The following is an 11,971-nucleotide window of genomic DNA, read 5'->3' as shown; positions in this document are numbered from 1 at the left end:
TTGAAGTTGAGCAATATTTTAACGTGACACAATTTAGAAGAATATCCTTTTCGGTTCTAATGAAAGAGCACTCCTGACACCCCCCCCCCAACACACACACACACACACACACACACACAAATAAATGTGTTCTTTGAGCAGCTTATTAACACATTTCAAAAAGCACTGTATCGTTACATTACCATATCGTTGAAGACTACATTTTAATAGTGTGTTTTGACTAGGATGGTCAAGTGAGACTTGATTTGAGCTTCGGTAGCAGAAAAACAAAAGAGGTTTTAATGGCCCATCCAATGTCTAAAAGGAGTGTCTATAAATAATAATATCAAAAAAAATGATACATTACAGAATTACTTCATTTGCCCTGGAAATGGTGCCTGTTGCAATTTTGGGCATGTATATGAAGGGTGATATTTGAAAATCCTGCACTTGGTATAAGTAGAGGTGAGAGTGTGTTTTACTCATCTACATAGTACGCATTAAATGATTCAATAAACTTAAGTATCATCAACACATTTTGAGCTTTTAAAAAAAAACAAAAAAAAAAAAACATCTTACGGAGACTTTGTCTTTTCTGTTTCCGCACCGGTTAACCTCATTAACATGTTACAAGCTTGTGACCGGATATTACGGCAGTGGTAGATTTAAAAACGTTTTTGTAGGTACACTTTTACATTCAAATTATAATCTATAATCTTAATCAAGCCAGTCTGCCACGTAGAATCATATGATATGTGCACAACACAAGGTTAAAAAAAAAAAAAAAAAAAAAAAAAATAGTAAAAGAGAATCAACACTGTCGAGCTGTGCTGGTGTTCACACTGAATATTATCAGGCTTAACCGAAAGTTAATCTGCACCATTAGGGCTATTTTATTTCTTATTTACTTAAAAAAAAAAAAACTATCAACTGCACGCCTGTTTCCAGTGTGAAACAGGATTTGAGTTTAGAACTGCAGTCGTGCTCAGTCATGCTACTTCAGCTTGCTCGTCACTCCACTGTTGCTCCGCCTTATCTGCTAGCTCTGCTAAAAGGGCATAGAGTGGGTTTTTTCACGCTAATCATCAAGCCAAGAAGCTTTTTAACACTTAACGTTACTGCTTGCTTCCTTTCTTTTTTTTCTTCCATCAAATGCTGCTGGCTAAGCAGTAAAACACAGCCATCCTCTCAGCCATGTGCATTTTTGTAGGAGCAAACATACTTCTAATCCTCGTACACTCCAGCTGCAAATTGCCATTATTTTTTCTTATTTATATCCAAAATATCCAGTCTTTCTACCTGTTTGTAGTTGATGTAATGCTAACTAGCTGTTTGTAGCTGACGTAATGCTATGTAGCTGTTTGTAGCTGACATGATGTTAACAAGCTGTTTGTAGCTGGCGTAATGTTAACTAGCAGTTTGTAGCTGACGTAATGTTAACTAGCAGTTTGTAGCTGGCGTAATGTTAACTATCAGTTTGTAGCTGACGTAATGTTAACTAGCTGTTTGTAGCTGACGTAATGTTAACTAGCAGTTTGTAGCTGGCGTAATGTTAACTATCAGTTTGTAGCTGACGTAATGTTAACTAGCTGTTTGTAGCTGACGTAATGTTAACTAGCAGTTTGTAGCTGACGTAATGCTAACTAGCAGTTTGTAGCTGACGCAATGCTAACTAGCTGTTTGTAGCTGACGTAATGTTAACAAGCTGCTTCTAGCTGACGTAACGCTATGTAGCTGTTTGTAGCTGACAAAATATTAACAAGCTGCTTGTAGCTGCCGTAATGTTAACAAGCTGACATAATGCTATGTAGCTGTTTGTAGCTAACATAATGTTAACAAGCTGTTTGTACCTGACGTAATGCTAACTAGCTGTTTGTAGGTGACATAATGTTAACAAGCTGCTTGTAGCTGACGTAATGTTAACAAGCTCACGTAATGCTATGTAGCTGTTTGTAGCTGACATAATGCTAACCAGCTGTTTGTAGCTGACATAATGTTAACTGGCTGTTTGTACCTGACGTAATGTTAACAAGCTCATGTAATGCTATGTAGCTGTTTGTAACTGACATAATGCTAACTAGCTGTTTGTAGGTGACATAATGTTAACAAGCGGTTTATAGTTGACATAATGCTAACTAGCTGTTTGTAGGTGACACAATGTTAACAGGCTGTTTGTACCTGATGTAATGCTTAGCCTTCAATAAACAACCAAACATTATGACAAACTTCTAATGGGAATGGAATGGAATATTTCGACTCATCTCTAATGTATTGATGTGAGTTGCGTCGACACAACGTAAGATCTAGTGGGTGCTTTCGAGGTGTTAAGTATTTAACAACGCACAACATGCTGTGCAGCTATAGGAAAATAACATTCAGTGTGGCGGCTACGGGTTTAGCCTCCGTTTGATGTGTTGTTTTTTTGATAGTAGCACACGGCGAACAGAATTGTCCACTTGGCAGCAAATCAAACATTTTACTCATTACCTTCCATTTAATAGAAATGCTGTGGTGGTAACATGTTGGTCAGCCACAAAATAAATGTCACTTTCCCTCTCCAACAATTATGAAAATGTATCCTTAGCACACAGTATTGAAAACTGTAAGGCATCCAAAGTTGGCATTAAAGGTCTGGCCAGAATGGCAATGGTTCATTTAAATCCAAAGTCAGCTGGGTGTGTTTAAACATCATGTCACATTTTAGAATGTTGGCTGCTTTTGTTATAGTCGAAAAATATGTTTATATTTCGAGGATTCAAGTATTGAAATACAATATAATTGTGGTTTCTGTGCCAAAATTTGTTAACATATTGGCACCATATCATATTGCACCAATACCCGTCAATTTCAAACAATATTTTAATTACTCAAGGACCATGTCGTGTATTATCTGAAAATAATGCACACCCTCTGGCCAATCACAATGAATGGTTCACCGTGGCCGTGGTACAAAGTATTGTAGTGAAACTACTAGAGATATGGGGAGAAAAAGGGTCAGCCGATAGTGCTCAGTGTGAAAAGCGCCACAGTTTGCTCGGATGGTTCTTGCCCTTCTTAATATGACTTTAGGAAATTCATCTACATTTCCAACGGGACAAAAGGCATTGTTGAGACATGATGCTCAAGAAATAATGATTTTCAGAGGGTTACTGATAAGATATTCTATAGGCAAGGCCCATCACTTCATATTTATTTTACCCAGAAATACTGTCTCCTGTTTCACATCATCAAACAGATAAGGCATACATGTTTCTTACATTAAAAATGTTTAAAAAAAAAAAAAAAAAAACTTAAAAGAACAAACATGCACTATTGCTCAACCCAAATTAAAACATTTGCTCAATCGGTCTACATACATGGTTGCAGTGGGATCTTTTCCTTAAATTCTTGGCCCTGCTGTTAAACATTTCTGGTTTATTCACGACAAGCTGAGATCGGTAGTGTACAGTGGGACTAATGTGGCTCCCTCTCCCCTCAGATGTTCAGTGCAAAACATCATTATCTGAGCACAACAAGTCTCCATGGGAGAGATGGCTGTGAGAGGAGCCTTTCCCCCATAATGCATCAGGAAGCAAGTGGCGTCTCCTCCTCACTTGGGACAAAAAAAAAAAAGGAACAGTTTCAGCCAGTCCCCACTGACCAAACGTCAGACAGAAGTTAAAAAGCAGTATGCTGGGTTCCCCCTCCCCGAGCACATCTGTCCAGGCTCTTCATTGATCAAGTCCTTCCCACGAAACATGTTTGACATGACAATGTCTTTAAAATGTTTAAACTCCCACCTACCGCATCAGAGCAGAAAAAGGGTAGGAGGAAAAGAGTCAACAGGTTAGGAGTTGTCCTGCAGATCTTTGGCCTTGGTCAGGATGGTGTGGACATCTGAGATGGGGTAATCCTGAAAGGAACATCGTATCAGGCAGGAGCATCAGCCGCACTGTGTCTCTTAGGCTGCATTCAGACCAAATCCGGCGGTTGCAGCGATTAACGCAGAGTCGTGCGGCGGTGACACTACTGTGGCCCATTTATGTATTTATGCGTGATTGTTGTGAACTTTAACACCCAATCCAGAAGGTGACGGTAATGCGCTTTAAAGCCGGTTTTCCAACTACCTCTAAACATCGACTGTATATAAAGATGGCCGACATGACAGCTCTCCTCGCACCGCGCCCCCCCCCCCCCCCCCCCCATCACCACAGTGCAGACTCTCCAAATGACGTCAGTAGCGCAAGGTGGCAGCGGCTGTAACCAGGAGAGTTTGGCTTCATTTTTGCACAGTGGGAGGAGGTGGAGACGCGTCGGCCATCTTTATATACAGCCTATGCCTCTAAACAGCAAAAGAGAAGAAGAAGAAGAAGAACTTTAACCCCTGACCCAGGCTGCTAACATGCTGGCTTGAACGAGTGATCGTCTGTCCGTATCAACGGATTAAAAACAAGGTTCTTCTTCTTGTGGGCGTCTTCCAGTCTGATTAGCAGCCTGCATGATTGGCTACCGCAGCGTGGCGTCAGATTGCGTTTCTCCAAAAGTTGATTCCGTCTCAACTTTTCACCGGGAGGACTGGCGTTTTCGCTGCAACGCCGGATTTGGTCTGAATGCCCCTTAATATGACGCTTTGGGGGTTTTTTCTGTTTCACTTATAAAAAAAAAGACCTTACCTGCAGTAATCTCATATTCACTGTGAAGTCTCCTGCCAGCAAGTTGTCTCGGATGAGTCTGCGAACACAAGAAGTCAACAGAAACCGTGATTGACATGCGGAGTCAGTGAGAGGGGTCGATGCTGCGGGAGGACAGGGAGCGAGATCACATGAAAAGCTCACATGAGCATGGCGCAGCAGACCAGGATGAGGAAGTGGAATCGGTCCTGGTCAGAAAACAGGGTGTCCCAGATGCGGATGACATCTGGCAGAAGGAACTCCTGAGATAACAACAAGGTCAGCCAGCGGAATGTGAAATACTGGGGTTTGATGTTCTGCTCTTCCTGTATGGACAGATTCAACAAAAAAAAAAAAAAAAAAAAAAAAAGGGGGGGGGGGGGCAGAGGAAGTGTTGTTTTAAGAAAGTCTGAGCCTGATATGGCATAGTATCGTGATATTTTGCATGGCAATATTGTACAGTAGTCCACAAATTCAGTTATGTTGGACTCCGTAGACTGTAATACAGCTCAGTTTGTCACGTGCAACGTTTATGGCGCGACTTACGTAACGTAATAATATTGTATCGTGATTCCCACATGTGAGTGTCATGCTTCAGAGGCGCAACTTGGACCTGGCACGGACAAATAGCAGACCTTACCAGCTTGAGATAGAGCTCCAGGTCTTTGTCTTTGAGCATGGAGTACACGCTCTCCATCTTGTAGGTAATGCCGCACTGAGAGTCATCCAGGCTCTTGATGAAGTTGTCTCTGTTCTCCGACATCAGGTTGGTGAAACAGAAGAATGTGTCCGCTTCAGCGTGCTCTGAACAATGGAGCAGACAGGAATCACCGGGGGGTTAATTAATCACCATTTATTACCTGCCTCAAACGTTCAATATAAATGTTACCGACCTTTCCACTGGCTGTTGGGGTCCGTGGCAAAGGTGTAGTAAATTGGCCCGACAATCTCGTTCATGCCCTGTACGTAGGCAATCCCGGGGTTGAGCTTGGCGTAGATGAAGAGGATGCGCTCCACCACCTCCCAGTGCGCTTCACTCCCGTTGGGCAGCACCTCGTATTCATTGGATGGATACAAGTTCAACGCCTTTCCAGGGGAGCTGACCTGTGGTGGTGGTAGTGGTGGTGGTGGGGGGGGGGCAGATTCAGTTTAGCAGGAAGTGTATCGTATAAAGTTATCTGCAGCGCATACTGTGTTTGTTTTGAGCAATGACATCCATGTATATTCAAGGAAAAAGAAGATGAGATGTAAAAGTAAACTGAAAACAAACACTGAAGCTCAGTTTCCTGATAATGATCGATCTTAGGCTCGAGTATATTTATTTATTTATTTATTTATTTATTAGGGATGGCTCAATACCATTTCCCTCTCTTAAACAACTAACTAACAACTCTACTCCCCTAAAGGAAGAAATACAGAGCCCAAAACATGACTCATGGCATCTTAAGGCACTCACAGCTGAAACTCAAGGCTTTTTTTCGCCTGATATCAAGTTAACTGCATTGGGTAAAAAAAAAAAAGAAAAAAAAAGAAAGGTGGGGGGTTATACAAGGGTCCAAACAGTGCGAGCTTTCACGTGTAACCCTCTGGGGTAGAACTGTATGTGAAAGCACAACTGTTTAATCAGGTTCGAGTTTCCAACGCTGCTGCCTGCCCTCGAAAACACTCGCATTGCATAAATCGCACTCTGCTACAGCTGCTGGTCATGTGACGCACGCTGCTCACTCGTGTTACTCGTGACACATCTCTCTCTGCGGCATGCTGTTCAGAGTTTAGTTAAGCATTTACATGATAGTTTAGGCTGATGGATCGTATCTCATTATACTTTTTTTTCCCCCACTGATATTCAATCCAGTGATACTGAGTATCGGTGTATATATATATATATATGGGCTTTCACGACAAACTGTACTAACTGGGCCACACACTCGCACACATTAACAGTCACTTACATTGGTGACTCCACTGCGGTTGCGGTTTACAGTTTGTGCTTTCAGGGTGGTTTGCTCGACTCGTCGACGCAGGGTCTCGTAGTCGTTCTGAGGGTCCAGGATAAGTTGGCATGGGTAGTCCGTAGGACGCTGGAAGAACGCCATGTCTGGGTACAGCCGCCTGCAGACATACGAACAAACACGTTTTACCTGACGTGTCAAAAGCTTTCGTTAAGTTAATTGAAATTCTTTTTATATATACTGCATACACAATGACAGGCGGCGGTCCGTTGTTCGTTCACATACCGTCAAGACCAAACTAATAGATTTAGAATAGTTTGCTAGAAGGCATACCTTACATCCTTGTCAATTTGTAGTAGAATTTCATTGTCTTTGAAGTAGGTATTCCACCTGCTGTCTGGGTTCGGATTCAGAGGCTGAAACAAATCGAATACGACAAAGATATTAAATGGCACTTATTGCCTCGGTTACATGGGACTTGTTGCATCTCTGCCACACACACACACGCGCACACACACACACACACACATATATATATATTGACATGCAATTGTGAGCAAAAGTGAAAAACCCTGTCAAAAACAACTCGCGTTCAGATAGAATATATAACTTATACAGCTATGTTTTTCAACGATGAGAGCTTTGTGGCTTCTTCTTATTTGTTCGGGCAGCGTAAGAGCGCGAGACAAAGCCTCAAAGTGGGTGTCTCGCACCAAAAAGTGTGAAGAGTTGGAAAACCAATAAACTGCGGGGGAGTTGATCCAGATATATCATATGTACTCATTGCATTTTTCCTTGTCGCTTTTGTTGACAGTTGCACTGCACAGTGCAACTTGTTGCAGTGATTGTAGAATGACAGCAGCCACTAGGACTGTCGCTCTGCTTCACACAGCACGAGGCTTCGTTGAATCATTCTCAGTTAAACACGGCTGTGGGAAAAAAAGAACTCCAGGGGGCCAGTTGTTCGAAAGCAATCCGAAAATGGGTCGTTCGAGAAGGAAATCTGGATTCTGGAAATACAGGATCGCACAATCCAATCCTGTTTTTTTTTAAGCTAGGTAAAACCCTCAGGTTGTGTTGTTGAAAACCTTTTAGTAGGTTTGGGATCACTTTGACGGGATTATTCTGAGCCCAGCTGGAGGGTGGATTTCAGGATCAAAATGTCATGAAAACTTTGAAACTGATCACAAATACACTTAAATCTTGCAGTTTTAATACATATATTTTGCACTTGATTTATATATAATATAGCCACTGTAAATGTATTTACAACAAACAAACTTTTGAACAATTGGATCCCTCGTCCCACGTCTGGTCAGCGGACATTCAGTTTTGTCAATTTTGAGTTAAAAATGTATTTGAAAAGTCCGACAATTCAAAAAAGGTATTGAATATGGAAGAGCATGTTGGTATTCTGTTGGTCTGTCTCTTCAATTAAAAACACTTAAAGTGGCCCCCCCTGCTGGCTGTTACCTGTTGTTACCATTCAGAGCACTGCTAATTGAGATTTGGTGATCCTACAAAATTGGGATTTTGGATCGGGGTGATCCCAATCCAATTTTCTTTGAACACTGGACATTTCCAAATCCAGATGAAATGTTTTGAACTTGACTCACATGGTCCTCCATGGTCACATCTTCTCTGGAAAGGCCCAAGTTGGCTTTGGCGATACCAGGCTGGATGATCATTTCTTTTAGGAACTGGGAGTACTCCTCCCTGTGGGAGAGAGAAGATGGAGGCAATGATAGTAGAAGTGGTTTCTCCCCCAGCCAGCTTCACCGCGAGAGACTACAGTGATGACCAGCATCAGGTCTGGTGAGTCACAGCTGAAATGGGCGTTTTAAAGTCAGCTAACAACATTAGCTAATGTCATCAGCTATACTGATTGGTAGCGGCTGATTGCCTGGGGTTGGAATCTCGATAAATAAAAGAAAAGCGGTGTGGCTCAAGTCTTCAAAAACAAGGTTTGAACATGCTTCTCCTTACCTCTGCTTTTTGAGGGAAGACTCCCACAACGTCTGATCGAGAGGTAGATAGTTAAGAAGGATCTGAGAGGAGGGTAAAGCAAATAGGTGAAACAGTCGGGAGCACAGGCCACAACATTTGGCTAAGCATCACACAGACCTCAATACAGCGTTGGAATGAGTACACGCGGAACACGTGCGTGGTATCGGAACTTTAAACCTCTAAATCTTCAGAGAATGATATTCTGTAAAAAGTGTTGTGTACTGTGTGTTGCTGCCATCGGTGCGCGAGTGCGTGAACATGCGTGAGCTTATGAAAGGCTTCGTAAAAGCACCGATTGTTGGTTGTTGTGTGATCCCTTGTCCTCACGTCTTAGGCGCGGATTTCAGTCTAAGTAAAGTTCGGCACATTTTCGGCCTCATGCAAGACTTCTCTTAGGTACAAAAGAAATCTGGAAGTACGAGTCAGTTACACATAGTCTGACTGTCTCCACCATAAGACTGCATACAAAGACGGACGACGTGACAGCGCCCTGTAAGTGAAGCCAAAACGTCTCGATCGCCCCCTGGTGGCCGGCTGCAGTATAGGCCATAAGCCCCGCCCCTCTCCATGGATGGAACGTGGGCCAAACTAAAGGCAGTTTTTAATCACGCTGATGTTTGTTCATTTGTGTTCATTTTTCTCACAAGTTTGGTTTTATTTAGTTGCTATAGTGCTATAAAAATGGGGTGAAACAAGTTTGCCCTCATTTTTCGCACAGAGGGAGGAAGTGGAGACGCGTCGGCCATCTTTATATACAGTCTATGGTCTCCACAGGGGGAAAACACACTTACTTTACTTAAGAATTATATCCAATGAGGCGGGGCAACTTACTTTCCAGCAAAGCGCTCGTATGCCTCCTTCAAACGGGACTCCTGAGTTGAATACGGCAAAGGATTAGTCAGACATAGAACAATAAAATATCTACAGCACAAAAGAAGAAGAAAAAAAGTTTTAAAAAAAAGGCATCAAGGTGTGAAGATTACCATTGAAGCACAGCTCCCTCAGCGTCTTCAAGTTTATATTTTCTTCGCTCAAGGTGACTTTGAATTCCTGTATCCTGAAATAAGAAACAACTTCATTTCTGAGAGTCACGCTTTGGTGACAAGATACCCATAATGCACTGTTGCACGAACATAACTTTAACTCATAAATGTTGAAGAAAAAGATGCTCTGGCGTAAAAGTCCTAAACCTTCAGTTCAGTTCAAATTCAACCATTATGGATGGGATATATGAACAACAAAGACTAAGACATGGACTCTACACACTTCTTTTAATAAATGAGGCGGCCAGTATGTCAGTAAACGTATTCTTTTTAGAATTTATTGTCGGGATTAAACCATATTTCATCACCATCGGGCCCTTGTGCATCTGCCCCAGACCTGCATTCACTTTCCAACTCAAAAACAAATCTAAAATTCAACCAATCACGCCTGACAAACCACTTTTGCCTCGCCAATAAAACAACAAACCCTGTTGAGCGTGAACGTCGCACCGCCTTCGTGATGAGTTGTGGTGGCACAGATGGTACATTATGGGGCGGTATGTGTAATAAAATGGGACGAGAGGTGCAAAAACATACAGAAAACCGATGCTGGTAGTCCTTACGTGTCATTCCCAGCTTTACACTGGAGGTTAAAGAAACAAATCGGAGCAGAGAAAAAGCGTTACATGTAGAAATTGATGGAAATAGTCTCTCTCGGCTGAGCCCAAGAGCTCCCCATAGGAAGAATAGTCTAATGGCTAACTCGTCATTAGCTAGTTTAACGCCAGGACGCGACAGTTTAACCCGGAGACCCTTCACATTTTTTTTTTTCACCCTTTGCGCTGACAGAAACACACTGTCAGCAAACCTCACGGTAGCCAGCTGGGTGGCAGCTAACATGGTTAGCCAGTTTAAGGAAGTGTGATGTGTCAGCTGACGTGCTAACGGGGAGCTAGCGCAGCTACTTAAAACGATGAAGCTGCTGCGTGGGTTAACTTGTAGAACGCCCCAAAGGCTTGCTGGGGAGGGGGGTTAAATTAAATTGGACGTTTCATATTAGCATGTGCCAGTCGTAGTTTTTTTATTATTGCGACTCTCGCCTAAAACCTTAACTTAGCTTATGTTTGGTTAGCTGAGCTGCTGTTGCTGCTGCTGCTGCTGCTAGGTTAACACTGAAGTTAATGCCAGATTTTGTTGCGGTTAGGATGCTAGCTGCTACGATAAAGGATTCCCCGACTGCCGTGCGAGCGCAGAAATGTAGATGTGTCTCACCTGTTTCTGTACGCAGTAGACATGTCTGGGCAGGCGGCGGTGTATTCCTTTAACTGTTTCCAAAAAGGAATGAATTATTGGCCAGAGAGAGGGAAGTCCTCCTGTCGCTTCCGTCCTCACAACAACACCGTGAGCACGCACGCACGCACGACGCCGCCGCCGTTCGGGTCCGGAGTCTCTCAACCTGCGTGTCAGTGGGCTTTCATATGTTGGGATTGTCCACCCAACCAAGAACACCTTGCTCCTATTTGACATTCAGTGACGCAGTTTTCATTCCAGAATTTTCTAAACGTACGTTAATAATTTATTAAACGTGTCGAAGCAAGTCGAACTTTAATACATGTGCAGTTATAGATAGACTTCTTCCACGCAGCTACATGTTAAGCAGTTAAGCATAGGTGTGTTATTGTCGATACATTTTTTTTTTTGGTTTTTATTTGAATAGTTTGTCAGAGTTGCTGGGCAATATTATTGTTTGGTATGGGGTGGTGGGTTACTAGAAAGTGACATACCCTCTGACAGCCACTAGAGGGCAGAAATGCTCTGAGTATTTGAATGAGCGGACACTGGGAAGACAGTAAATGCAGCAGTGCGATGCAGAAAAAGTGGAAGGAAGGAAGGAATATAGGACCGAGTTGCCGTCTGTTTGCATGCGCTGTTTTTTTGGATCCGAGGCTGTGCATATTAGTTGTGCATTAAGATCCACAAGGCTTGCACGATTACAAAAGTCAAAACTTTAAAAGTGAGTTTAAAGAGGAACTACACACACACTGAAATCCTTTTTGTTTGTGCTGTGCACATAATCACAGAGATTTCTGCATCTCTTTGTGGTCATTCTGCGTCTCTGGTCATTCTGTGTCTTTGTGGTCATTCTGCGTCTCTTTGTGGTCACTCTGTGTCTCTTTGGGGTCATTCTGCATCTCTTTGTGGTCATTCTGCATCTCTGGTCATTCTGTGTCTCTTTGTGGTCATTCTGCATCTCTTTGTGGTCACTCTGCGTCTCTCTGTGGTCGCTCTGTGGTCACTCTGTGTCTCTTTGTGGTCATCCTGCGTCTCTTTGTGGTCACTGCGTCTCTGTGGTCATTCTGCATCTCTTTGTGGTCATTCTGCGTCTCTTTGTGGTCACTGT

General features: G+C 42.7%; 1 protein-coding gene across 3 annotated transcripts; it reads right to left on the bottom strand.

Annotated features, from left to right (window-relative positions):
* Window positions 1–3,160: 3,160 nt before the first annotated feature.
* tbc1d13 (TBC1 domain family, member 13) lies at window positions 3,161–10,865 on the bottom strand. 3 transcript variants are annotated; one of them, XM_070924854.1, is made up of 13 exons: window positions 10,843–10,865; window positions 9,571–9,644; window positions 9,419–9,459; window positions 8,567–8,628; window positions 8,197–8,296; window positions 6,914–6,996; window positions 6,581–6,740; window positions 5,522–5,732; window positions 5,269–5,432; window positions 4,794–4,954; window positions 4,632–4,689; window positions 3,763–3,871; window positions 3,161–3,571 (listed from the first exon to the last, which is right to left on the bottom strand). In XM_070924854.1, the coding sequence occupies exons 1-12, from the start codon at window positions 10,863–10,865 to the stop codon at window positions 3,806–3,808; spliced, it is 1,203 nt and encodes a 400-aa protein (XP_070780955.1). In that variant the 3' UTR covers window positions 3,161–3,571; window positions 3,763–3,805. The 3 variants fall into 3 exon arrangements, with proteins under 3 accessions (XP_070780955.1, XP_070780954.1, XP_070780956.1); XM_070924853.1 differs by having other exon boundaries at window positions 3,161–3,871; XM_070924855.1 differs by lacking the exons at window positions 5,269–5,432; window positions 5,522–5,732 and having other exon boundaries at window positions 3,161–3,871.
* Window positions 10,866–11,971: the final 1,106 nt, after the last annotated feature.

Source organism: Enoplosus armatus, chromosome 18 (assembly GCF_043641665.1).
Source record: "Enoplosus armatus isolate fEnoArm2 chromosome 18, fEnoArm2.hap1, whole genome shotgun sequence".
NCBI classification, from domain to species: Eukaryota; Metazoa; Chordata; class Actinopteri; order Centrarchiformes; family Enoplosidae; genus Enoplosus; species Enoplosus armatus.
This window is presented reverse-complemented; position numbering and strand designations above follow the sequence as displayed.